The 25,782-nt window shown below is 37.6% G+C and overlaps 2 protein-coding genes across 2 annotated transcripts; one reads left to right on the top strand and one right to left on the bottom strand.

Moving 5' to 3' along the window:
• The first annotated feature begins 679 nt into the window (after nt 1–679).
• Nucleotides 680–8,030, top strand: LOC308406557 (uncharacterized protein). The gene is made up of 11 exons (XM_080897637.1): nt 680–1,178; nt 1,843–2,202; nt 3,033–3,389; nt 4,246–4,599; nt 4,728–4,745; nt 5,715–5,778; nt 5,869–5,912; nt 6,247–6,397; nt 6,733–6,846; nt 7,144–7,211; nt 7,894–8,030. The coding sequence occupies exons 1-11, from the start codon at nt 789–791 to the stop codon at nt 7,915–7,917; spliced, it is 1,944 nt and encodes a 647-aa protein (XP_080753763.1). The 5' UTR covers nt 680–788; the 3' UTR covers nt 7,918–8,030.
• A 943-nt stretch (nt 8,031–8,973) lies between these two features.
• On the bottom strand, nt 8,974–25,670 carry LOC308406556 (NACHT, LRR and PYD domains-containing protein 3-like). The gene is made up of 12 exons (XM_080897636.1): nt 25,597–25,670; nt 24,074–24,164; nt 22,572–22,679; nt 21,091–21,198; nt 20,401–20,464; nt 19,226–19,454; nt 16,950–18,747; nt 16,687–16,860; nt 16,163–16,336; nt 14,251–14,424; nt 14,013–14,059; nt 8,974–9,504 (listed from the first exon to the last, which is right to left on the bottom strand). The coding sequence occupies exons 2-12, from the start codon at nt 24,148–24,150 to the stop codon at nt 8,978–8,980; spliced, it is 3,480 nt and encodes a 1,159-aa protein (XP_080753762.1). The 5' UTR covers nt 24,151–24,164; nt 25,597–25,670; the 3' UTR covers nt 8,974–8,977.
• Between the last annotated feature and the right edge of the window lie 112 nt (nt 25,671–25,782).

Raw genomic sequence — 25,782 nt, 5'->3', positions numbered from 1 at the left:
AATTTATTACAACAGTTTTATACAGCACATTCTCAGCCCCCGCAAGACACCCATAAAGCACATAATCATAACCACGTGTTGTTCTTCTATAAAGCTCTTAATCTCTATGATGTAAGACTGCTGCTCTGAGACCAGTCTGGCTCTCATTTAGTGATGAGGTTTGTATTCACATGTGGTCTTAGCTTTGCTCCTAAATCAGTTTTGCTCGTACAAACTCCATTGGTGGAGTCGTACTCCACCTCTAAGGCTTACAGTAAGAGACACGCTGGTTTTAACATTTGTTTTCTTACCGTTTTCCTTCAAGTACTAGAACTAATACGAATTTGATTCTTAGGCTATTCAGTGACATCGGATTTTATATTGTAGGCTGTGTGATGAAGTATTCTGTTATTTATCTGGTAAAATCAAAACTTGGAGTCACAATGACAGTAGAGTACAGTAAAGTGTTCACATTCACTTTGTAATTTTCTGACCAGATGTCAGGGTTATTGTGCCAGCGTTTGCCAATACACTCTCACCCCTAGGCGTGAAAGCACATAAGTACAAGCAGATGTTTTTCTTGCAACTAAGCTCAGAATCAGTCTCCTGCTCTGAGATCAGTTTGGTTCTTATTTGTGTTGGGCAACCTGTTTAAATGTGACCTTCACAGTGGTCCTAAATCAGTGCCTTGTTTGTAGAAACTCCATTTGTGGACTCATACTCCACCTCCACATTGGAGACACACTCATCTCAAACCTCCTAAAGCTTTGCTAAACTATCCAGGGCAGTTTTCGAGCTTACTACGAGCCATGAAGCATTTGTTTTTGGCGGTTTTGGGTTTGCTGTCTCTTCAGTGGGTACACAGCAGGAGCGATGACAGGACAAACTGCAAGCCATTTACAGCCAGCTTTTGTCAAGGTGTGGGGTACACCACTACCCTTCATCCAACGGGAGTTCAAGGCTACAACCTGCAGCAAATTGGTCAGATTGTGGAGACTGCTTGCTCACCGCATGTTGCCAAACTTATGTGTCGCATTGTTGTGCCTGAATGCAGCTCAGAGGACGATAGCAGGTTGAAACCATGCCGAGCTCTCTGTGTACAAGTCAAGGCAGACTGTGGATCCACCCTCAGAGCAAAGTGGTTGTCCTGGCCTCTAAGGCTCCGATGTGAGACTTTACCTGAGAGCAACTGTGTAGGGGTGAGTATAAAATAATAAGAATGTAATGTCTTACGCTGTCTGGCCAACGTAACGCAATATAGCTGACTGAACTCAACAGTCATAATCATGAATGTTTGTTTTTTTTATTATTCAGCTTTTAGCATCAATATCACGGGATATTCAATATTAAAACTGCACAGTCTTTGCTACTGTGGATTTTTGATGTTTTTTTTCCTGATTATTAACTGGAAAAAAGTGCTTTTTGTTTAATGTTTCATGCATCACCTCACATGTGGAATAGAGCACAAGTTAAAGCATATGAAAGGTCTCATTTTCACCCAATTAATTAATGGATTGCTTCACAATTTATTGTTGCATTGTCTGTTCAGCTTTGGCATAGCCCTTTCACTGACATTAACAAACTTTAAATGGGAACATCCAGTTATTGTAACACTTCATGGTATTGTCCTCATCTCCTGGCTAATATTCAGCTCATCTGTTTGTGTTTTTCACAATTTGTCAATTCATGCAGTCATTCCACAAGTATGTAGAAATGAAAATGCAATGCCTCTTTAAGACTCTTCATTTCATCAGATTTCATGTATAAAACCAAATGCACCAATACCAAAAGAGAATGCATGCCTTTATACTCCCATTAATATTAAAAATATAAACTAAAAGATTTATGTTTGTGTTCATCCAGGCGTCATCAGTCATCAGTGTTATTCAGACACCCCCTTCAGCATGTCAGCCAATCACGGTTCCTTTCTGCAAAGACATGACTTACACAGAAACTGTGCTGCCCAGGCAGGAAACCCAAGACAATATAGCCTTAACAATAAACCGGTTTAATCCACTTGTGACATCAGGATGCTCCCCTCATCTGAAGCCATTCTTATGCTCCGTCTACGTTCCCAAGTGTGTGTCAGGAAAACCTCGTCCACCTTGCAGAACGCTCTGTGAGCATGCAAGGTCCCACTGTGGAGCACAGATGAGAAGTTTAAGTTTGGAGTGGCCCGAAGCTCTCAAGTGTGAAGCATTTACCACAGAGTCCTGTGAACATGTAAGTAATATGAAGATAAACAATATTCACAAAGACGCTTATACACTGTGATGAAAGCTCTGACTCTTTCACTTGCCTTTCTGGCTGAGTAGCTCAAATCTGTTTCAGCTCTGCATATGTTTGGGAATATGCTTTTTTGTACTTGTAACTCTATCAAATAGTAAGTGCTGGTTAATGACAATAAATGATAGTACATTTATTCATCCATTTTCTTCCACTTCTTCAATGTGGCAGGGGGGGAGTAGACCCTGGACAGGTTGTCGCAGGGCTTCCACAAAGAGACAGACATCCAGTCACAGTCACATTGACACCTTTGGCCAGTTTAGAATAACTGATCAACCATTACATTCCCCCTTTACAACAGTCAGCTTTTCAATTGCCTTAGAATGAAGACATAGTGAAGTCACTCTTCCAGCATGCTCTCTAGTTAGCCAAGTTTTGGCCAAGGGAAACTTTGGCAGCTCACAAACCCTTAGACCTGATAGAATAAGACAGACAAGTATCACAGGATGGACAGTTTGGATATACTCTCTTTGGCAATAAGAGTTAAAATGAGCATGCAGATTTGTAGCTAATTAGCAATGGCATTGTTCATTCATTCTTCTAATCATCCACTTCATTACCTGTCTATTATTATTATTATTATTATTATTATTATTATTATTATTATTATTATTATTATTATTATTTACCAGTTCAGGTTTGTGGGTGGGCAACACAGCTACACACTTCAAACCTGAAATCCTCTTACTGTGATACTGTTAGCCACTGCACTACTGTGCTTCCCAGCATTGTTGACATTTAACTAATTTCTGTTTCTGTTCATCCAGGTTCCAGTCATCAGTGTTAGTCAAGCACCCTCTGCAGTATGTCAGCCAATCACTGTTCCTCTCTGCAAAGACCTGCATTACACAGAAACCGTGCTGCCTGAGAAAGAAACCCAAGATGTTATAAGCCTGAAGATAAATCAGTTTTATCCACTAGTTAAAGTGGAGTGCTCCTCCCACTTAAAGCCACTATTGTGCTCTATTTTCGTTCCTGAGTGTGTGTCAGGGAAACCTCGTCCTCCCTGCAGAACTCTCTGTGAGAAAGCAAAGTCCGGCTGTGAGCCACTGATGAACAAGTTTGGCTTACCATGGCCTGAAGAACTGAAGTGTACAGCATTTACTACAGAGTCCTGTGAGCATGTAAGTCTGACACAACACTCTAACACTTTTGTGTCAAACTCAATTTAGTCATGGGCGACCTATGACCCAGTTTAGACCAGTAAAACCAATGCACTGTATTGGAATACATTCTGAGATCATTAATCTGACGAACAGCCGAGATTTTTTAAAAAGCTGAAACCATAAGAGCATTAAGACACCCAATACTTTACATTGTTAATCATTTGCAAGACAACAGAATCTACTATTTCCTGTGAAATTATTTCTCGTTTAATAAGTTTACATAACAGATGATGTGCAGCCCTTAGATGCCTTAAGAAAAAAAGTGCAAATTCAACAGATTATCTCATTTGTCCCCATTTATTATGTAAAAGTATTCATAGTAGTATTTGTCCATTTTTATGGCTCAACCAATCTACTGAGATTAAATTTTTTTAAATACTTTTCATACTTAAAAAAAACATCTTTAAGGCCACAGGGTGTAAAAAACGTTTTGATTGTAGATTTGTACAAACCAGAAAATGTCAAAACTAATGAGTCCAGGATTCAGAGTGACATACAACAAAAACAGATTTATTTGGACTTCAAAGACAGTTTTTAACAATACAAGCAGAAGTGAGTTACAACAGCACAAGATTACCTTTCGTGGTGTCTTGTTCTGCTGATGTGTCCATTTTTTTCTGTCACCATACTGATATTCCCCTCATATTTGCAAGTCTATGTATAATTTGGTATTTAAAATTTTTTCAGGCTTTAGCTGGATTTTTGTGGCACATATTTACGTAAAGACCATGTTTCACTATAAAATTATTAAAGAAATGTATCACATGCTGAAGGTAACCAGAGCTGGAATGACACTGTGTACTTGTGTCTCCAGTATGGCGTGAGCAGCAGCGGTGGGGTCTGTGAGCCAATCACCATACCAATGTGCCAGGGTCTGTCCTACAACCAGACCCTCATTCCAAATCTTCTGGGACACACAAGCCAAAGAGAAGCATTCACGAAGATGTCCTTCTTCAACTCCATGGTGCAAACCGTGTGCTCGGTGGACATACGCGTCTTCCTGTGTCGGGTTTATGCCCCTCAGTGTGAGGCAGGGCAAGCGCAGTGGCCCTGCAGGTCATTCTGTGAGAAAGCCAGACGGGACTGTGAGGGACTGATGTCCAATTTTGGCATTTCCTGGCCAGAAGAACTGCAATGCAGCTCATTCCCAGAGGAAATGTGCATATCAGTAAGTAATCGACAATTTGTTGATGACCAAAGAAACATTAAAAATGTAATTTAATGAAGTAAAATGAGTTATTTTTCTTTTTCAGTTATTTATCTTTACTTGACATCTTCCTTTTTTTTCTTTCACAGGAAGAAAAAAGGTCTAAGGTATTTCAGTTCTTCAGAAATTTAAAGTAAATTTGATAACTTTTACTTATTGCTTCTTTTGTAAGTGGACAACTCAGGGGGTGTGGGGCTGATAACAAAGTTTTAACCTGCCAGTGCTGATTTCAATTTGGTTGTCCATCTCAGCAAAAACAGATAGGTGGGAATCCAATGATGTCATCAGTGCTGCTTTAGTGACGCCTAGTGGCTGAAGGGAGCTCATCACCATCACCAAAGGCATTAATACTCTTTGCTTCCTTAATTTGAGTCAAAAGAGACATAAATGTGACAGTGGATAGGAAATAAATGAATAATAAATAAACTTTGATAAATTACAACAAAAAAAATCATAAAACAAATAAAAAATAAAAACTTTAAGGGTCTCTGGTGTCGATGAATACATCTGTTTGTAGTCTAGCAGGATTTGTCCAGCAGTTGATAGTAAAAAAAATAATAATAATAATGACCAAACATAAAACCCAATTTCCTTTGGGGTCAACCTTCAGGATCAATAAAGTTTTATTGAATTGAAAAGTACACAGGATTCAATCTTTTAAGTAATCTCTGATACAGAATGTTTTATGATGAAGGGAAATTCTTTCCACATGTTAAATGTTTTGGTATTTCTGAATAATAACAGATGTTTACAGTACAGCTTTACAGGGTGTCTCTAAATGATTTCCACCCATCAAAAGGAGACTTGTGGTTTAGTGTGTATGACTAATACAATCAAACTATGACTGATTATGTAGATCATAGTGGTTTAAAGACAAAAAAAGTTAAAAACAAATCCATGTAGTACATTCAACTGACACTAAAATAAACTGAAAGTTGCTTTATAACTGAGGTTGTGGTGTGCATACACATACCGCATCTTTGGGATGTAATTATTCAATAATGGTATAATGGTAATGGTAATGGTATAATACTGCAAAATTTCCATTACACGACCACTTTTGTCCTTGTTTGCAGATGTTGAACGCTGAAGATGTCGCTGCTAAACTGGAGGCTGGTGGCTATTCTGTTCATGGAAAAGGTTTGTTTCATTTCCAACACCAACATTTTCAATAATAATTGAAGAACAATATTTAAATTCATGTTTTTTTATTTATTTTTCGAAATTTAGCTCTTACTCTCAGTACTGCTCGTCTGCTGCTGACTCTCATGGATGTATCCTTTTTTTGTGGCAGTTAGTAGAACCAGAACTACAAATTCTAGCCAACAGTTTAACACTTAAAGAAATAAGAAGTAAATAATTTGGGGAGGGGGAACCTTCATGTGACTGATTTTACACTTAATGACTTCTTTTTTTTAATAGCAAAGGAAGTAAAGGCTTGTGGGTAGTGTAATAGTTAAAGCCATGCCAACATGATGCATAGAAAACATTAATATGGAAACCTCCCGTGTTATAAAATTATCCATTTGGCATATGTTTCCATTTATTGCAATTATGTGTTTAGCTATGTATATTGCATGCTTCATGCTCTTTAACCAGCACTTTCAGGCAGACCAGTCTGGAGACCTGGATGTGGTGGAGTTCTTCAAACTGGAGCGTTTTGTGGGCGCTATCAGGAGAGAATACGTGGAGAGCTATGGGAGCAGGAATCAACCCTCTGTTACTGAGAACCAAATGAAAAAGGCTTTGGTTGCCCGTGGTATGACATTATTTCTTTAAAAGTACAGTAAAAATACATCCATTGACATCCATCATTTCTCCTTCATAACTTTGCTGATAAATCAAGAAAATATACAGATATTTCTGATATCATAGTTGCGCACTCAGCTGTGTTCAGCTTACAGTACACACTGGACACATTATACAGACATAAGCTGCAAAGTCACAGAAAACCAAACTGTACTGTATATTATATTCTTGATGCAGTACAAAAGGTTTGGATGTGTCATTAGAAAGATTCAAAACATTTAAGAAGCAGTCATTTATTTGTAAAAATAAAATAAATAATCGGGGAAAATTCACTGATTATTGCAGAATTTCATTTGGATGACGAAACCTTCAGAGTTCTGTGGCAGGAATATCGCTCAGAGGGTGGGATCAACTATGATAAATATGTGGCTGCCCTGGCAAAACTTCAGATCCTCAAAGGTAACTGCAACTGTAACACATTGACACTGACTTTAAGGATATACTCCAGTTCAATATTACACAATGTGTCTACTACACCAGATATGATGTCTAGAACTATTTTTTTTAAGTATTAATGGGGGGGGGGGAATGTGATGAATTAAAAGTCACTGAGTGCAAACCTTAAATTAATTTGTATCTATTCCCCAATAACCTTTGAATTGTTATTAATTTAGTTGCAATCATTTTTGTAGTTTTGATCCTTCTACAAGCTTGAAATGGTATTTCAAAGTTTTAAATATATGCCTCCTGTCTCAGATCGTTTCAAAGCCCATCTGCTGAACTTGCCCTGTGACTGTCAAGTGGCCAGCTTCACCATGAACCAGGTGAGTTTTCATGTTTTAAATAAAACCTGTGTAATTTAATCTAGCAAGTTTTTACATGTTCACCTATATGGAAAATTACAGAAAAGTGTAGACAATATTAATAATGACTAAAAAGTGTGTTAGTATAGATTATGCATGTGTATAAATCCAAAAAAGGCAAAAAGACTAAATATATAGACTAAAATACATTAGGCTGTAGTTGTTTGCAAGCAAAGGAAATTATGGGAGGTAATGAGATGAGATGAGAGCCTTTATTTGTCAGTTGCAGGTCTTTTGCCCACAACCGAGATGACAGACCTTGCCGACCGTATATACAATACACAAACATCACATTGGGGAGACAGGTCAGGCTAGGTAGCGAGGACAAATACAAACAGAAAAAATAGCAACAGAGAGATTTATTCTGAGGTCATTGGGTGATTAAGGTGTAAAAATCTGCACTTTGTTACATAAGGTAATTTGGGCTTTCATTCAGAGGAAAATACATGCATTTACTTTCTTTCTTTCTTTTTTTAAAGAGGTGAAGTAAATATTTATCTGTTTGATGTAAGTAGTAAAAATAGACTGTTTTCTGTCTTCTTTGCTACTTAGCCTAATAAGAGTTAAATAATAAAAAATATCTACATTTTACTGTGCCTATTTATTTTTACAGTTGCATTTTAAAGACTTGTTTTCTTTTCAGTTTATGAAGACAGCCATTGTGTGAGGAGCAGAGCTGAACTGACCACAAGAGGACTGTACGTAGGAAATAGCTGCATATCAATTTAGTGATGCAGAACTCTGCAAATATATATATGACTGAAATTTTCTTTAATGACAAACATTTATTTTTAAATCACAGCAATATTAAAGTGACAATAAACACAGAAAAGAAACAGTTTTCAATGCCTGAAGTCTGATTTCAGTGTTAGTTTTAAATGTACTTCTGAATCACATACACATTACCATTTTGCTAAATCTTTACATGCTCACAATAAAATATTGTGAAAAATGTTCAAGAAACTTTTTCTGAACATTCTTTGTTGACATTTGGAAGTCATAATAGGTTAAATAAAACAAAGCCTACTGCCTTTTTTACTTTCCATACAACTAATGAAATTAAGAGAGGTTTACATTGTAACAGTTACAGTATATTTACAGAAACTTCGTGCAACTTGTACAAAATTTACAGTCTCGCTATGGTTGAGTGAATAATCTCACAATTTAGATTTTTTTTTCCTCAATTTATTTATTACTTTTTTGAAGTTCAGAATTCTGATAATTTTGCAAAATATACAAGGAAACATCATTGAATAAATGGCTGACTTTGTAAATTTCGTACCCACACCTCAAGAGTCGAACTCCACATTTTCGCTGCTGGAGCCAGCAAGTTCCACACTTGCACAGCCAGCCAAAGTCAAGCTGCCCAGTGCTCTAACCTCATCGCCACCGTACTGAGTGATGAAGATGCTGTTGTCCAGCCTCTCGAAGGTCCTGCACCGCAGCCAGCTCCAAGCCAAACATTCACTTCATGAATGTTCCCACAAGCCAGCTAAACTTCAGGCTGTGAATTGTGAATGGTGGGCCAGCTAACTTGAACTAGCCTGACCTAACCCTAGCTAGACTCAACTGCTTGAGACTTCTGTGCCAGAGCAGGCCTCTTTGATTAATTACTCAGACTTGCTGAATGGTCAGCTACTGGAAAAGCATTGGTGACTTTAAACTAAGGCCCTGATCTGTCGCCCTACTGCATCTAAGATGAGTTCCAAACAGATTTAAAGATTTATCTAACACAAAGCCAGCGATGAGTTAAATGGATCAGTCCTGACCCTGAAAGCAGGGTAGACTGGCTCCTTGAATTCATTATGGAAGGTCTGGAGGTGGATCAGTTTGCCAGAGGAGACATTAAAGAAGGACAGAGTGCCGGCATGCCAGTCCAGGTATACCCCTGTTCTGCTGGTAGCAGTTGTACGGATGGATCTTCTTTTGTTACCATGTTGGCAAGAGTAACCACCATTAGAGCACATCAGGGTCCAGGACTGATCATTGCATCCAAGACAGCTGTCATCCCCTTGCCCCTTCCTCTGGATTCCTTTGTACGTCACTCCTAAGTAAATATGTCCTTCCCATTCAACCTCCCAATAACAACAACCAGACAGACCCTCTGTACACAGCACTTGTTTCCAGTAGTCAAACCTCTCTGGGTGATCAGGATATGACTGCTTCTGTCTACCCATTGCCACTTTTCTGTTGTTGTTTGACATTACAAGGTTTTTGTTTGCAGTGTTTGGGTCCAGTGTGAGTTTACGGGCATCTGAAGGAAAGATAAAGCAGAACAGCAGTTTATTGTCTTCCTCTAACTTAGATGCTGTTTCAATTTGGGGAGATTGCAACACGTGCTTTTTTAGGTGCACTTTACCGATTTACTTTTAAATCATCTCCAGGGAGTCAAAGGCCTGTTTGAAGGTTAAGACTTGGTTTTAGGAAAAAGCTGAAATTACTTTCAATTAAGGGCTAGCGTAAGATTTTCACAATTCAAGTGGTAATTATACTTTGTCATGGGTTTGAATACAGAGTTGTTCCTTGAACTCAGAGGATGAGTCCATGCAGTTACAAAAAATGATCAAGCATGTGAATGTCTGCATTTGCATAAACCCAATCAAACACAGGCAGACATGAAAACTATAACGCATGCATTCGTTGGGATTGTTATGAAACGTTATGAACAGAAAGCAACTATTAGCTAAAATATTAGAACCAACCACATAGTGTCAAACTTCAGATCCCAAATTTTTAAGTTGGTCATACACAAACAGATGGAGAGAACAGATTGACACACATCTGGATATATTGCTGGTCCGATTTTAGATATAACTGTCAATATTCCCAAATTGATTGAAGAAACATTTAAAAACAGTTCCTTGCATAAATCACAAAAAAAAGGTTTGCTAAGATGTGGAAAGGTTTACTGTTAATTGTTCTCTGTTTAACAACATAAAGAAGTATATCTCATGTGGTTAAGAATGTTTCTGCTTCCAGGGTTAATACTTTTGCTGTATAAGGTGGAGATTTTATCAGAATAAGCTTAATACAGCCCACATAAGGATGCATCTTATTTTGGGTATTGCCAACAAGTTACTTTTTACAATGGATTTGCAGAGTCTCAGGCTTTTATTCACATTCATAAACATTTATTATATTTATATATTTTTTTCCTCTCTTCCCTCTAGCTTTGCCTCTCTCACATACCATAAATGTCTGTTGAAATACATCTCTTAAGTTTATTAGATTAATGATTTTCTGTGAGAAACACAAGTTTTTCTTCTTCAGGCTCAATCTGCCTACCATAGCAACAAAACAACAGACCACCCTTAATGCTCCCATTTCTAGAAAGGAAGTACTAAACGCTGTAAAAACTTTAAAGAACGGAAAAACCCCAGGACCTGATGTTTTAGTAGGGAATTTTATATTTTATTTTATTTATATTAATTTAGTAAGCTGTTAATACCCATTACTTAATATGTTTAATTATTCGTTATTGCATAATAGATTACCTCAGACTTTAAGGGAAGCTAATATCTCTTATTTTGAAGAAGGGGAAGTGTGCAAAGTCTTGTTCACCTTATAGACTGATAGCTCTTCTAAATGTGGACCGGAAGATACTTTCTAAAATATTAGCTACCCGACTCGAAATTATCCTGCCTGTAATTATTAAAGAAGATCAAACAGGCTTTATAAAAGGCCGTAATTCCTGTAATAATGTCAGGCGCCTTCTCAATCTAATTAAGCTGCTCAGCAAAGGAACATGGGTGGTTTGGTGCTTTCTCTGGATGCTGAAAAAGCTTTTGACCGGATAGAATGGACTTAGTTATTTTACACTTTAAATAAATTCAGTCTTGGTGATAATTTTATTAAGTGGGTAAAAATTTTGTATGATAATCCTCAGGTGTCCATTTTGTCTTTTTTTTTTTTTTTTTTTTGCCTGTCCCGTTTGGCTCTTTTGCCATCAGAATTATTGTCTAAAGGCAAAGAAAGTTGCCCAACGCCCATTTTGTCTAATGGACTGAAATCAGATAGTTTCCCATTGTTTAGAGGAACGAGGCAAGGCTGCCCACTGTCACCTCTTTTGTTTGCTATTGCCATTGCCATCGAACCGTTAGCCAAGGCGATAAGGACAGCACCTAATGTATGGGGCCTGCGAATCGATTATGAGCATAAGATCAGTTTATATGCAGATGATGTTTTAATATTTATTTCTGATCCAGGGACATCAATACTGGTTTTACTTAAGGCTATGCCAATTGGGAGCCCTAATTCAGTGCCAACTGGACTGTTTTCTTTCCCCTTCAAGCGGTCCACCACAGGTTTTGTATACTTAGGGATATTTATAACTCCAAAATTTAAACAAATGTATAAAGCAAATTTTGTCCCTCTGTTCGAGAAAGTAAAGCAGGATTTGGAGAGATGGAACTACCTACCTGTTTCCTGGCTAGGACGTATAGCTTTGGTTAAGATTAATATTTTGCCTCGACTGTTATTATCCTGTTCAAAGGATTCCAGTTATATTTTGAAATAGGGTGATGAAGCATCTGAATGGCTGGCTAAGCTCTTTTATATGGAGCAAACGCAGACCAAAGCTTAAGATGGCTACAGTACAGCTCCCAGATTCAGTAAGGGGTCTAGATTGACCAAAAATTAGAATATATCAATTGAGTACTCACATGTGCTATATTCATGACTGGGTTACAAATAATTCATACTCTATCTGGTTGGAGATTGAAACCTCTATTTCAAAGTATCCATTAAGGGACTTACTGTTCTTTAAGAACTTTAAAGATATTAGATCGAGCTGTGATAATCCAATCACACTTAATACACTTAAGGCCTGGCGGTCAGTATGTTGAATTGAGGGAAGGTTGAAATTAACATTATGTTTACCCCTATTGCGAATAATCTTGACTTTCAACCGGGGATGTTCGATATAGGTTTTAACGAATGGAAGAACAAAGGAATTCACAGACTGAGGGACTTATTCTCCGACAATGTGGTTATGCCATTTGACCAAATGGTTGAGAAATATTCTCTCCCCAAACATGGCTTTTTCTGTTATTTACAGATAAGGCATTATATCTTGCACAGTACTAACTTCAGTGAGAGTCATGAAGTCTCTCCTGATGAGAAATTATTATTTTTAACAGATAAAGAGGTACCTGTGAAGATATTTTATAAGGCTTTATATTCTGTACCGTCAGTGATGTCACAGAGGCTTAAAGGCACATAGAAAAAGGAGTTAGGTATAACAATTGATGATGAAGAGTGGAAAGATGTCTGGAGTTATGCCAAATCAATCTCAGTTTGTAATTGTACCAAAGCAATACAGTTAAAAATCATACAGAGAATGTATATATCCATATTTCGCAGACATCAACATAATCCTACCCTTTCACCCATGTGCCTCAAATGCAAGACAGAAACTCACAGCTTCTGGTCATGTTTGAAATTGCAAGAATATTGGTCTAATGTGTTATCTGAAATGGAGAAGATTTTGGGCTGTGAATTAGAGATGGACCCTCTGTCGCTCATACTGGGCCTCCCCAGCCGGCATTTAATATCAAAGAATAATAGGAGGTTGTATTGTATTCTCACCTATGCGACGAGGAAGAATATTCTACTCCAAAGGATTAATGAAAAAACACCTGCTATTAAAGGTTAGCAAAGAGTAGTTTTGGACCTAGTGCCATTGGAATATCTTACATGTGTACTGCAGTCAAAAACAGGCCAATTCTTCAAGGTGTGGAACCTGATGTCTCTAATATTATGCTACAAGGATTCTCTTGAATATTCAAACGGCCGCATTCTACTGGGACCACAGGTACTGTATTGTATTCTTTATTTATCTTTTAGATGGATCTGAGCTGGTGTTTTGTTTTGTGCTTAGTTCTCAGTCTGTTTGTTTTTCTTTTTGCTTTGTTTTGGGGTTGTTTGTTTATTGATTTGTTGTTGGGGGGTTTTTTTGGGGGGGGGGGGGGGGTGTTTGTTTTTTTTGGCTCTGAACTGTACACTTTATTATGTTATGTAATTATGTACTATTTGTGAAAATGGAAAAAATAAAAAAAAATTAAAAAAAATACAGTGGAACCCCGACTTACAAAATTAATTCATTCCGGAGGGTCTTTCGTAAGTCTAAAATTTTCATAAGTCGAAGCACCTATCGCGTCTTTTGAGTGAGGCAATGCTGAATGACAGGCTATAGGCTAATTGCTAACTAGAACAACAATATGTCGTTCAAGTGGAACAGCGAAGCACAAGTACGAAAGCCAAGGGGTTGTCACATGATTCAGAAGGCATTGTGGGCATTGTAGGCTCAGCCAATCAGAGCCAGTGGCTTTCATTACTCGGGCATTTTGCTGTAACACGGGCAGAAATACTGCCATTCAGTGCCTTCCTAACTTGAATTTTTCGTTAAATAGGGTATTCGTAAGTCGGGGTTCCACTGTATATAAAAATATATATTAAAAAAAAAAGATATATGATGTTGACTTGAAAAGCTTGTTCGTTAGTATATCATATCAAATCAGGGCAAAAAGCTCTGAGTTTTTGCCCTGGTTGTTTGTGATGCTGGTAAACTGCAGTGGTACATTATAGAAATAAACTCACTGTGTCTTTGGTTAGAAATTAGTTAAATTAGTTCCATGATAGTAGGTTGAATACCACAAAATTACATAAATGAAATGACCTGAAGACTGTTAACACTTAACACTAACAACCAGTGCTGTAATTTTATTTAATGAAAAAAAGAAAAGAAAAAAAGAGCATACTTACACTTCTGCAGAACAGGTTTTATGAACTGTGATCCACGGGGTTCAACCCTGGTGGGTATTGAAAAAGCAATTAACAGCAATTAACAAGGATTGATGTGGACAAAGTTGTTGTTTTTTGTAATCATAACAGTAAGAGAAATTCATTTTAGTTGCTTAGAAATTAGTCTGGTTTCATTTTTATGTTTGTTTTTTCTGAAATATTTTAAAGAAAATCAATTTACACCTTGGTCTATTCATACCTGAGATCATTCAGTGCCCAGTTTGAATTCTCTCTTCCAGCAGAGAGCAGCTTAACTCCAGATTCTCCTGGATGATTGTAACTCAGATCCAACAATTTCAGGTGAGCTGGGTTAGAATTTAGAGCAGAAGCCACCGAAGCACAGCCTTTCTTTGTGATCAGACATCCTGACAGCCTACACACACAAAAAACACACAGAGATTTCTGAAGTCTAAACAGCAAAAAAGTGTCAAGACTAACACAAGGAAGAGCTTTGAATGTTCTTCAAGAAGCCAGAGGAACTATTCCTTAAAACTACTTAAAGAAATTATAAGAAAACCTGCAAAAGACAGTTCAGGCTATTTTAAACAAAAAAAGGTGGTCACACCAAATATTGACTTTCAATTGCACTTAATCAGTCTCTTTATTTGACTTCAATTCAATTCAACTGAATTTTAATTATACAATGCCAAATCACAACGGTTTATATTGTAAGGTAGACCCTACAATAATACAACAGAGAAAACCCAAACAATCATGACTAAGTGATATGAGCAAGTGCTTTGGTGACAGTGGGAAGGAAAAACTCCCTTTTAACAGGAAGAAACCTCTACCAGAACCAGGCTCAGGGAGGGGCAGGGCCATCTGCTGGTGTGAGGGGGGAGGAAGACAGGACAAAAGACATGAAGAAAGCCAGAGATTAACAATAACTAATAACTAAATGCAGAGAGGTGTATAAGCACGTAGTGAGTGAGAAAATCTCTTATGTAAGACTGATAACCCATATGGAAAAGAAATAGTAAAAACTTATAAAAGACTTGCATAAGATGTGGCCTACTTCATAAAGTGAATCATATAAGGCTTATATGATTTACTCATGAAAGTGGCCACTTTCTCATTACTTTCATATATTGTTTTAGTAAGTATCCAAAACATACAAGTTTCATTTATATAATTTTTCAAGGGATCTTACATCTGTTTTCACTCTTGTATGCTTTTCATACAAGTTTCACACAAGACAGATACAAACTTTATAAGATTTATATATATATATCTTTTCCATATGGGAAGGAGTGGGTAGGGTTGAGCCACCATTTATTTTTGTTAACGTTTAACCTTCTGGAGTTAAGACTATGTTGTTGATTTGATACTTACAGGTTTTCTGAGCTTGTGTTCTGTTTTGTTGTTTTGTCCTTAACTCACCGTGAGGATTTAATACTCCTGACATGATTCCTGTTAATTTGCTGAATAATAAATACAACATTGGTTTATGCAGATAACTTGTTTGTTGTGGCTGCTTGGGTTTGGTAAGTGGACGCCTATCCCGTGTTGTGTTCTGGCCCCCTAGTCAGGGCATAATAATAATCATATTAGTAGTAGTAGTAGTAGTAGTAGTAATAATAATACATTTTATTTATAGGCGCCTTTAAAGACCCTCAAGGTCACCTTACAATAGTACAAAAAACATAAGGTAAATGAATTATTTTTTTTTTTTTTTTAAAAGCTTGAAAGTATAAAGGTAAACCAGGCGAGTGCTGTACCATTGATCCTAATAGATGCTAATCTATGAAGAAGGATGTGGTGAGAGACAGTATCAAAAGCTGCTGTCTCACTGTGACTCCAGTCAGCTGCAAACAGAAGATCATTTGTTATTTTTACTAGAGTTGTTTCTGTACTATGAAATGAATGGAAGCCAGACTGAAACTGTTCATACAAGTTATTACCAGTGAGGTGTCTATGAACCTGTGCATTCACTATCTTTTCCTGAATTTTGCCTGCAATAACTGAAAAGGTGACCCCTTGATACTGGCCTGAAAGGTTTGATGGAAAAAAAAAAAAGGGGGGGGGGGGGGGGGGGGACATATGAAAATATGATTTTTTTTTTTCTGCCTAGATCATTTTTAAAGAGGCTGAACAAATGGCTGTATCCTGACCTGAGAGTTTCCAGTCTGCATTCTGGGCTTTTTAGTCCTTCACAGAGCAGCATCACAGCTGAATCCTCCAAGTTATTGTTACTCAGGTCCAGCTCTCTCAGACTGGAGGGCTTGGAGCCGAGAACAGAAGCCAGTGCCTCACAGCTTTTTCCTGACAGGTTGCAGCAACAAAGACTAAAAAAAGGAACAAGTAACAAAATAGTGTGATGACAACAACTCATTGTCCTTAATATGCAGCCGTTTTCCACTACTGCCAAAAAAAAAAAAGATAAGCATTTGAAAGATATTTTGTTAAGTTACAGTTATTATAGAATCACACATATTATTACATTAGCACCATTAACAACAGTGGACCCTGTTAAAGAGCCAGTTATTGCAAATAAATAAATAAATACATACATACATGTTTTAATCTGATAATAGTCCGTTATAATAAAGAAATTATATTACTGATTACACATTTGATGACATGTATTAATGCTAAAGTAGGTTTTAAATAACTATTTGATTCTTTTAATCCTAACCTGAGTGTTTCCAGTTTGCAGTGTGGACTCTGTAATCCTTCACATAGCAGCTTCACTCCGGAATCCTGTACGTTGTTGTAATTCAGGTCTAGTTTTCTCAGACTGGAAGACTGGGAGCTAAGAACTGAGGCCAGAGGCTTCAAACTTCTCTCTGACAGGTCATGACAACTCACCCTAAAAGTATTTGCAACAAAAAGTATTTGAACTGACAGATCTTTTTATACACCTTTATACATTTGATTTATACAGGTATTTTAACCTACACAGCTTTAGTAAATGCTTTGACCACTGGCAGCAGCCTCAGAAGAACCTCCTCTGAAGTGGAGTATTTATTTAAGTCAAACACATTCAGCTCTTCTTCTGATGACAGTAAGATGAAGACCAAAGCTGACCAATGAGAAGTAGACAGTTTATCTATGGGCAAACGTCCTGAGCTCAAGTGTTGTTGTATTTCTTCTGTTAGAGAATGATCATTTAGCTCATTCAGACAATGAAACAGGTTGATGCTCTTCTCTGGACAGGAAGTGGAACTGATCTTACTCTTGATGTACTGGACTGTTTTGTGATTGGTCAGTGAGCTGCTTTCTGTCTCTTTCACTAAACCATGTAGCAGTCTCTGATTGTTCTCCAAAGATAAACCAAGGAGGAAGCGCAGGAATAGGTCCAGGTGTCCATTTGGACTCTGTAAGGCCTGGTCTACAGCACTCTGGTAGAGAGATAGTGAATCAGGTTTAGCTTTAAACAGTCTGGACCACACTGAAGTTCCTTCTGACATCAAATTGACTCCAGAATTGAAAAATGTCAGATAAACATGAAGAGCAGCAAGAAACTCCTGAACACTCAGATGAACAAAGGAGAACATCTTGTCTTGGTACAATCCACTTTCCTCTTGAAAAACTTGTGTGAATACTCCTGAGTACCAAGAGGCTGCTCTGATATCAGTGCCACCCTCTGTCAGATCTGATTCATAAAAGATCAGGTTTCCTTTGTGCAGCTGCTTATATGCCAGTTCTGCCAATGACTCGATCATCTTTCTGGTCTCTGGAGTCCAGTGTGAATCTGTCACAACTCCTCCATCATACTTTATGTTCTTCAGTTTGCACTGAACCACCAGAAAGTGAATATACATCTCAGTTAGGGTCTTGGGCAGCTCTCCTCCTTCTTTTGTTTTTAATACCTTCTCCAGAACTGTAGCAGAGATCCAGCAGAAGACAGGGATGTGGCACATGATGTGAAGGCTTCGTGACCTTTTGATATGGGAAATAATTCTGCTTCTCTGCTCTTCTTCACTAAATCTCTTGTGGAAATATTCCTCCTTCTCCATGTCGTTGAAACCTCTAACCTCTGTCACCATGTCTACGTACTCAGGTGGGATCTGATTGGCTGCTGCAGGTCGTGTGGTTATCCAGACACGAGCAGAGGAAAGCAATTTTCCACTTATGATGTTTGTCAGTAGCACATCCAATGAGGTGGACTCTGTAACATCAGTCAGGATATCAGTTTTGTGGAAGTCCAGTGAAAGTTGAGACTCATCCAAACCATCAAAGATAAACAAAACCCTAAAATCCTGGAACCTGCAGATTCCTTCTTCTTTCATTTCAGGAAAGAAGTGATTAACAAGTTCCACCAAACTAAACCTTTTCTCTCTCAGCACATTCAGCTCTCTGAAGGAAAATAGAAATATGAATTGGATATGCTGGTTGACTTTGCCTTCAGCCCAGTCCAAAGCAAACTTCTGTGTTAAAACTGTTTTCCCCATGCCAGCCACTCCCATTGTCATGACTGTTCTAATTGGTTCATCTTTTTCAGTAGAGAGTTTAAATATGTCTTCTTGTTTGATTTTTGGTTCAATTCCATCTGTTTTCCTGGATGCTGCTTCAATCTGTCTGACTTCATGCTCAGAGTTGACCTCTGTAAATCTCCCCTCTGTGATATAGAGCTCTGTGTAGATCTGATTCAGAAGAGTTGGATTTCCTGCTTTGGCAATCCCCTCAAACACACACTGAAACTTCTTCTTTAGACTTGATTTTAGTTTATATGGACACATGGCCCCAGAAGCTCCTAACAAGAAAAATGATAAATTGTATTAAATTAGATCATGGTACAGGTATCTCAATTTCCCTACTTTAAACCAAAGACAAATTAGGTGACAGAAAAATAATAAAAAAATGACACAAACAAAGCCACATTTATCTCTTAATGTGATGGTAGAAAATCCTTTCTTTTGGGGGATTTTGGTCCACATGTTAATTTTATACACATGTGATATTGAAATAATCCAAAATTTTATAAGCAAAATAATCAACTTATTGTCACTACTGAATCACTCACTGGGTGATTCAGTAAAGAATTTTACTAATAGAAAAAAAATGTGATTTCTACTACCCAGACAGAAACTCTTGATGTACTCTAGTATGCATAGCTAAGAAGACCTTTAAAGATGTAATGTTTTGTATAGAAGATTTTCAGCACCTCAGATTTTAATTGTTTTGGCTTGTATGTTTGTTTTGCTTCATCTACTGTATTAAAAACCTCTTACTGTTTTGCAGAGAGTCAGCCAGCTCTCCATGTTTCATTCGTCTCATGACCTGCAGTGTGATTTTCAGAAAAGCCTCTCTGCTCCTCCATATCTGGTCTTCATCTTCACTATTATTTATCTCCTCCTCCTTAGCTTGACTCTCCAAGCATTTTGGGTAATCTGGACTCAGCAATTTACGGAATGTCTTCAGCTCATTTTTCACAAAAGTAACAATGTTCTCCTCAACAACCTGTAATACAATAAAATTTCAGTTTCAAAAGCAGAAATGTATCTCTGTCAAAAGCTTTGATTCTTCATTTCACAGACCACTGTCCAAAATGTATTATTATGTACCTTCAGTTGACTCCTTTCTATCTTCTTTCTAAATCTAGGGAAGAGCCATGTATACAAACTCATTCCACCCACATGTACATATTCTTTTATTCTTTTAGTTTGTTTGTAAAGTTGATGGTATAAAATGCTAAATAGTTTCACCTCAGTTCTTTCTTTACCACAACAGACTGGTGCAAAACACTGCAGACCCTGTGCCAAGCCATTTGTCAATCCCACTCTGTACTTTTCCCCCCATAAACAAAACCCAAGATACCTGAATTCCACCACTTGGGGAAACAGCTCCTCCCCAATTTGGAGTGGACACTTTCCCCCTTAAACCCTTAATAAGAAACACTGCTTTAGACTTGGTGCAAATTCTGATTCCAGCCATTTCATAATGAGTTTCAAGTAGAGGTCAATACTTGATGACACCAAAAGGGCAACATCAAAAAAAAAAGATGTGATCCTGAAAGGTTCAGCTATGTCAATCAAGATGGCCCAACAACATCCTAAGACTTCAGGAACTCAGGGTTAAACTCATTCAGTCCCCCCCCCCCAGAAGGAGCCCACATTACATTACATGAAGTGTCAACCATCTGGTTGTGTAAGTGCCACCACAATAGGCCACAGCCAGTTTCCTACTGCTGACTCAGCAGTAGAAGCGTGGAAGATAGTTCATATGGACTGAATGTCCCCAGTTTTTCTCAGTGTTCTGCAAAATGCGGAAGTTGAAGATTTCCTGGATCAGGACCTCCACCACACACTCTCAGAATACACTCAAAATATGTTTTGGTGAACTAGACCAGTTAAAGTACTCTGTTTCTTTTATTTATTTACAGAGGGTTGCTTATACAGTTACTAACCAGAAATATGGAGTCCAGGTCTGTCTGATGATGGGTGGACCCCTCTGACACCGTCTGGTGACCTCTGTGGGCAAAACATGACTAAAATTATTGCTAGGGAACTGCATCAGGTTTACTGCTAGGGAGTCAAATAACACATCAGTAATGCCACTCACTAATCACCTCCAGGTCACACTGTATTGATGCAGTATTTTGTGGTAAAGAAGATGGAAATCCGTATGGAATGTTAATGAACATACTTTTCAGATGTTAAGTAATATACGTTATGTCTTGATTTGAATTTTTTGATTGATCCAAGTAAATATTCCGGAATAATAGATTTCTGATTTGAATGAGCCGTAAGCCACAGTCATGAAAATTAAAACAAAAAGGTCATTACGTAAGTTTAGATTAGATAAAGTATTTAAAACAAAGAAAAAGGAATAAGAGAACAAAATTATTCTGTATACAAAGAGGAGACATATTTGTATACGTTACATAACAACACAACATTTTTGGTTTGGGACAAAACACATTAAAACAAATGTGCATTTAAAAAAAAATAATAGAAGCTACATTAAATGGAGCCCATGGTACTTGCCTCAGGAAGTCTGTGCTTACTGACTGACACACTTGATGGCAAGAGAAGCAAACAACATAGATCTTAATACCGATCTCACAGTTATGCTAAAAACTGCTCTGCTGACTTACTCTGTAGCTGATTCTTGTTGGTTGAAACTAATCGGGTAATCCCTGGATCTCTGACTCTCCATGGATACACAGCTTTGTGAAGTTGAGTTTAATTGTTCCTGCTTAGTCCTGAAAGAAATGGACAACACAAAAAATTCAAAGGATAAGTGTTACTAGTTATGCTCCAGCAATGTCATGCTCCACAAGTCTGGTGGAGCATGACATTGTTTTAAGACCTGATGCAGCTGTGAAGCGTTTGAGTTACAGGATACCAGAACACTTCCTGGTGGAGCTAAAGGAGGAGGTGGACCTCATGCTGTCTCTTGGAATCATCCAACCTTCAACAAGTGAGTGTTGCAACCCTGTTGTCTTTTATGAGCTCAACATTTATTACTTTTGTAAATATGATTTTTTTGGGTTAAATAAACGGAAACCCTATTTTTCTAATAATTCCTGTGACTCCTCCTGCTTTTTCAGCTCAGTCCATCACAATATAAATAAACAATGTTTTTAAAATTTTTAATCAATTTAATTCCATTCAATGGCTTTCAGAAATATTCACCATATACAGTTAGGCCAATATATATTTGAATACTGGCACAAGTTTTGTTTTCTGTTTACTGAAACATATCCCAGTTGTAGTTATATAATAAACATGAACAGAAAGTGTAGACTCTCAGCTTTCATTTGAGGGTATCCACATTCAAATTGGAAGAAGGATTTAGGAGTTTCAGCTCCTTACCATGTGCCACATTCTTTTTAAAAGGAACAAAAATAATTGGACAATTGACTCAAAGGCTATTTCATGGGCATGGATGGGCAATTCCTTCGTTATGTCATGTAGGATCAGTTAGGGAGATAAAAGGCCTGGAGTTGATTTGAGCCGTAGCGCTTGCATTTGGAAGATTTTGCTGTGAACAGAACATGCTGTCAAAGGAATTCTCCATTCAGGTTAACAAACCATCTTTAAGGAGTGAAAACTGATTTTAAAAAAAAAGCCATCCGAGAAATTGCTACAAGATTAGGAGTGACAAAATCTACAGTTTGGTACAAAAACTCCATCAGACATTCTTGATTTGATTTTTTGATTGATCCAAGTAAATATTCCGAAATAATGGATTTCTGATTTGAATGAGCCGTAAGCCACAGTCATGAAAATTAAAACAAAAAGTCATTACATATTGAGACAGAGGCAAGTTTAGATTTTGGCTTTGTAAAGTGTTTAAAACAAAGAAAAAGGAATAATAGAACAAATTTATTCTACATACAAAGAGGAGACATATTTGTATACATAACAGAACAACACAACATATTCAGTTTGGGACAGAACACATTAAAACAAATATGCATTTTTAAAAAAAAAAGCATTAAATGGAGCCCATGGCACTTGCCTCAGGAAGTCTGTGCTTACTGACTGACACAGTTGATGGCAAGAGAAGCAAACAACATAGATCTTTTAATAATAATTTCATAGTTATGCTAAAACTGCTTTGCTGACTTACTCTGTAGCTGATTCTTGCTGGTTGAAACTAATCGGGTAATCCCTGGATCTCTGGCTCTCCATGGATACACAGCTTTGTGAAGTTGAGTTTGAATGTTCCTGCTTAGTCCTGAAAGAAATGTACCATACAAAAAAGTCGCACGGGAGTTCTATAGACTTCAGTCACTGACAGGAAAATGGTAAGTGGTACTAGTTACCATACATAGCCAGACATATTAGAGGAAAGGTACTGACCTCATACCTTATACTGTTTAGGATGTTGGAGATTTGATGTTTTACTTCATGATCACCAAGTGATTTATTACTTACTACTCATATTTTGTTATATATTACTTTGAATATTATTTTTCAACATGCTTCATGTTTTAATTCAGTTTATGGTTATACTTTTGTACTCTGGTTTGTGTGTGCTCTGAAAATGTCAAGATGTGACAACAGAAAGCTAGTTTGCAAGTCGAGGTTATATACATCTGTCCAAGAATGCTACCAACATGTTTAACTGCTAACCAATGTAATGTCTTTAACATCCATGTGAAGAGTTTTACTGAAAAAAATGAATTATTTTTAGAGCATATTGGACATGGAGTATCAAACAATATATAACTCTGTTGATTTACTGCATTCTTATCTTTCATGATATAAATAAACATTTTTTAAATAAATTTTATTCCATTCACCGGCTTTCAGAAATATTCATTATATATAATTAGGTTCATATATATTGTGATACTGACTCAAGTTTTGTTTTCTGTTTACTGAAACATATTCCAGTTAAGAACAGAAAAAACCCATCTGAGAAATTCCTTGATGCATGCTCAATCATCCAGGTAAGTAAATCTCCAAAAGCTGATTCTGTTCATCTGGACGTAGCTGACAAAGCTATATCCAAATGAACAGAATCAACTTTTGGAGACATCCAAGAAATTGCTACAATATTAGGAGTCTTCAGTTTGGTACATGCTGAGAAAGAAATAAAACACGGGTGAACTCAGCAACACAAAAAGACCTGGATATCTACAGAAGACCACATTTCCATGGTGAAGAGAAATCCTTTCACAACAACCAACCAAGTGAACAAGTGAGGAAGGTGTATCAATATCAAAGTCTACCATAAAGAGAAGACTACGTGAAAGTGAATACAGAGGGTTCAACTCCAAGGTGCAAGCCACTTATAAGCCTTAAGAATAGAAAGGCTAGATTGGACTCTGCTAAAAAAAAAAAAAAAAAAAAAAAAAAGGACACTTCAAGTATTTGGCTTTGACTATTTCCTACATTTCTAAGTACAAATATCCCTTCTATAGTTCCCTGAATGATCAAATTCATAATAGTATATACATTATCTATATTCAGTCTCTAAAATGTCCAAAAGAGCCCAGTTGAGAGGTAAAGGATGTGCTTTTTTAGAACAAGGGACAGAACAAAAATACCCAATCCCAACCTAACAAAACATTATCCAAAACTTTAAATCGGAGGATTTTGAGTTGAAAGAGATTTCCATCTTACCTCTCGAGGTCTGCCTGGCTGCCATGTTCCTCATTTGAGGGCAGCAGTCCCTCATCTTTTTCCTCAGACTGACTCATAGGACAGTTTTTACCTTTACAAAAAAAACAAACCCAACATGTTCCATTATTATCAGGACTTGCTCATAACAGGGTTGTTAAATAATTTAAGGAGGTTCATTAGGTTCGATCCCTGGGCTCTCTGTCCTGGTCGTTGTGTCCCTGGGCAAGACACTTTACCCTACTTGCCTACTGGTGTTGGCCAGAGGGGCCGATGGCGCGATATGGCAGCCTCGCTTCTGTCAATCTGCCCCAGGGCAGCTGTGGCTACAACTGTAGCTGCCTCCACCAGTGTATGAATGTGAGAGTGAATGAATAGTGGTATTGTAAAGCGCTTTGGGTGCCTTGAAAAGCGCTATATAAATCCAATCCATTATTATTATTATTATTATTAGGTTCATCTTCCTGCCCACCTTCTTAAAACCAATTACCCTCCAAGCACCATATTTTAAATCACACTGCTCATCTTTGATTTTCCCTTGCAGAAACCTATGTGCAACCCACCTCACACATGTCATTTCATCCAAGCCTCCATCTTATTTTCACCACCACCAGCATCTACCAGAGGGCCCTGTCTCAATTCCTATCACCACTGAGATTTCACTCTGTGAGGAGCCATCGGAGTCTAATCAAATCTTTATTTAATTCCTTCTAATAATCTGGCCTTATTGAACTGCCAGCGGCTGTAATCAATATTATTTGCCAGTCAAAGTCGTCATTGTTGCTACTGTTTGAATACAGTTTGAATCGATACATTCCACCATCATCTGATTAAGATAGCTAGCTATGACTGAGATGGATGATTGTAAATAACACTGGTGCTCAAAAGAGGGAGGTGAAAAGAGAGCAGGATAAGTACAGTGCCAGGGCTTTGGATTCGAGCAGTGTTGTCACTGACTTTGCTAAGTGCAAAACCTAAAAGATGATGTTCTGATGGGTGAGTAGTTTGTGTTCTTTCCTGAAAGCAAACTGAAATAGTTATATGCTGAAAATATGTGCTCATATTTTAAGTACCTCCCCCCGACACCCCGGAAAGGAGATGCCTGTGCCTGTCAGCCTTGTATGCTTCCAGTAGTCCTTTTTAACCCAGCTAGTTTCACTTCCTCATAGCACTAAATTGTATGACGTGTTATCTAAGTACTATGATCACCAGGGTAGAGTTAGTCCGACAGGAAAACAACAGCGGGCCCCGATCAGTTCTTAGGTTCATACTGATGTTCACACGGTGTTTGTCTGCTTTTTATTACCAGTTTCATCACGTAAATAATAAAATTTTCCCGATAAAGCTTTCTAATTACGTCCTTTCGGCTATGTAGTCGAAATGGTTTTCAGTTTGCTTGGATAATAAAGACAGACTATTAGAGATATTTCCGTATTTTGTATATACTCGCTAAACGACGCCGTACACTTCGATACAGTAGAAATGAGACGTAACCTCAGACTTGAACAGCAGTTCTGCTGACCTACCTTTTATATGTTACCGAGTTATCTGTTGTGGCGAAAAAGGAGAAGCGAAAGTGTGAAGTTCTGTTGAAGTCAGCTGATTACGTGCAGTTGAAGTCAGCTGATTAGCCTACGTGCTGTTTAAAGAGTTATTCCCTCTATATCCAATGATTGAAACGTTCGTAGAGTTTTACAGAAAAATGCAGACTA

Source organism: Rhamphochromis sp. 'chilingali' (genome assembly GCF_963969265.1).
Source record: "Rhamphochromis sp. 'chilingali' genome assembly, chromosome: 11".
Taxonomy (NCBI): Eukaryota; Metazoa; Chordata; class Actinopteri; order Cichliformes; family Cichlidae; genus Rhamphochromis; species Rhamphochromis sp. 'chilingali'.
The sequence above is the reverse complement of the archived record's forward strand: the minus strand, read 5'-3'. Positions and strand labels throughout refer to the sequence as shown.

Coding starts and splice junctions, on each gene's coding strand:
- LOC308406557 (XM_080897637.1), top strand. CDS start 789: ATGAAGCATTTGTTTTTGGCGGTTTTGGGTTTGCTGTCTCTTCAGTGG. Junction 2,203..3,032: donor CCACAGAGTCCTGTGAACAT/GTAAGTAATATG, acceptor CTGTTCATCCAG/GTTCCAGTCATCAGTGTTAG. Junction 3,390..4,245: donor CTACAGAGTCCTGTGAGCAT/GTAAGTCTGACA, acceptor TTGTGTCTCCAG/TATGGCGTGAGCAGCAGCGG.
- LOC308406556 (XM_080897636.1), bottom strand. CDS start 24,150: ATGAGTCAGTCTGAGGAAAAAGATGAGGGACTGCTGCCCTCAAATGAG. Junction 20,465..21,090: donor CAACAAGAATCAGCTACAGA/GTAAGTCAGCAG, acceptor TTTTGCCCACAG/AGGTCACCAGACGGTGTCAG. Junction 19,455..20,400: donor ACCTGGACTCCATATTTCTG/GTTAGTAACTGT, acceptor ATTGTATTACAG/GTTGTTGAGGAGAACATTGT.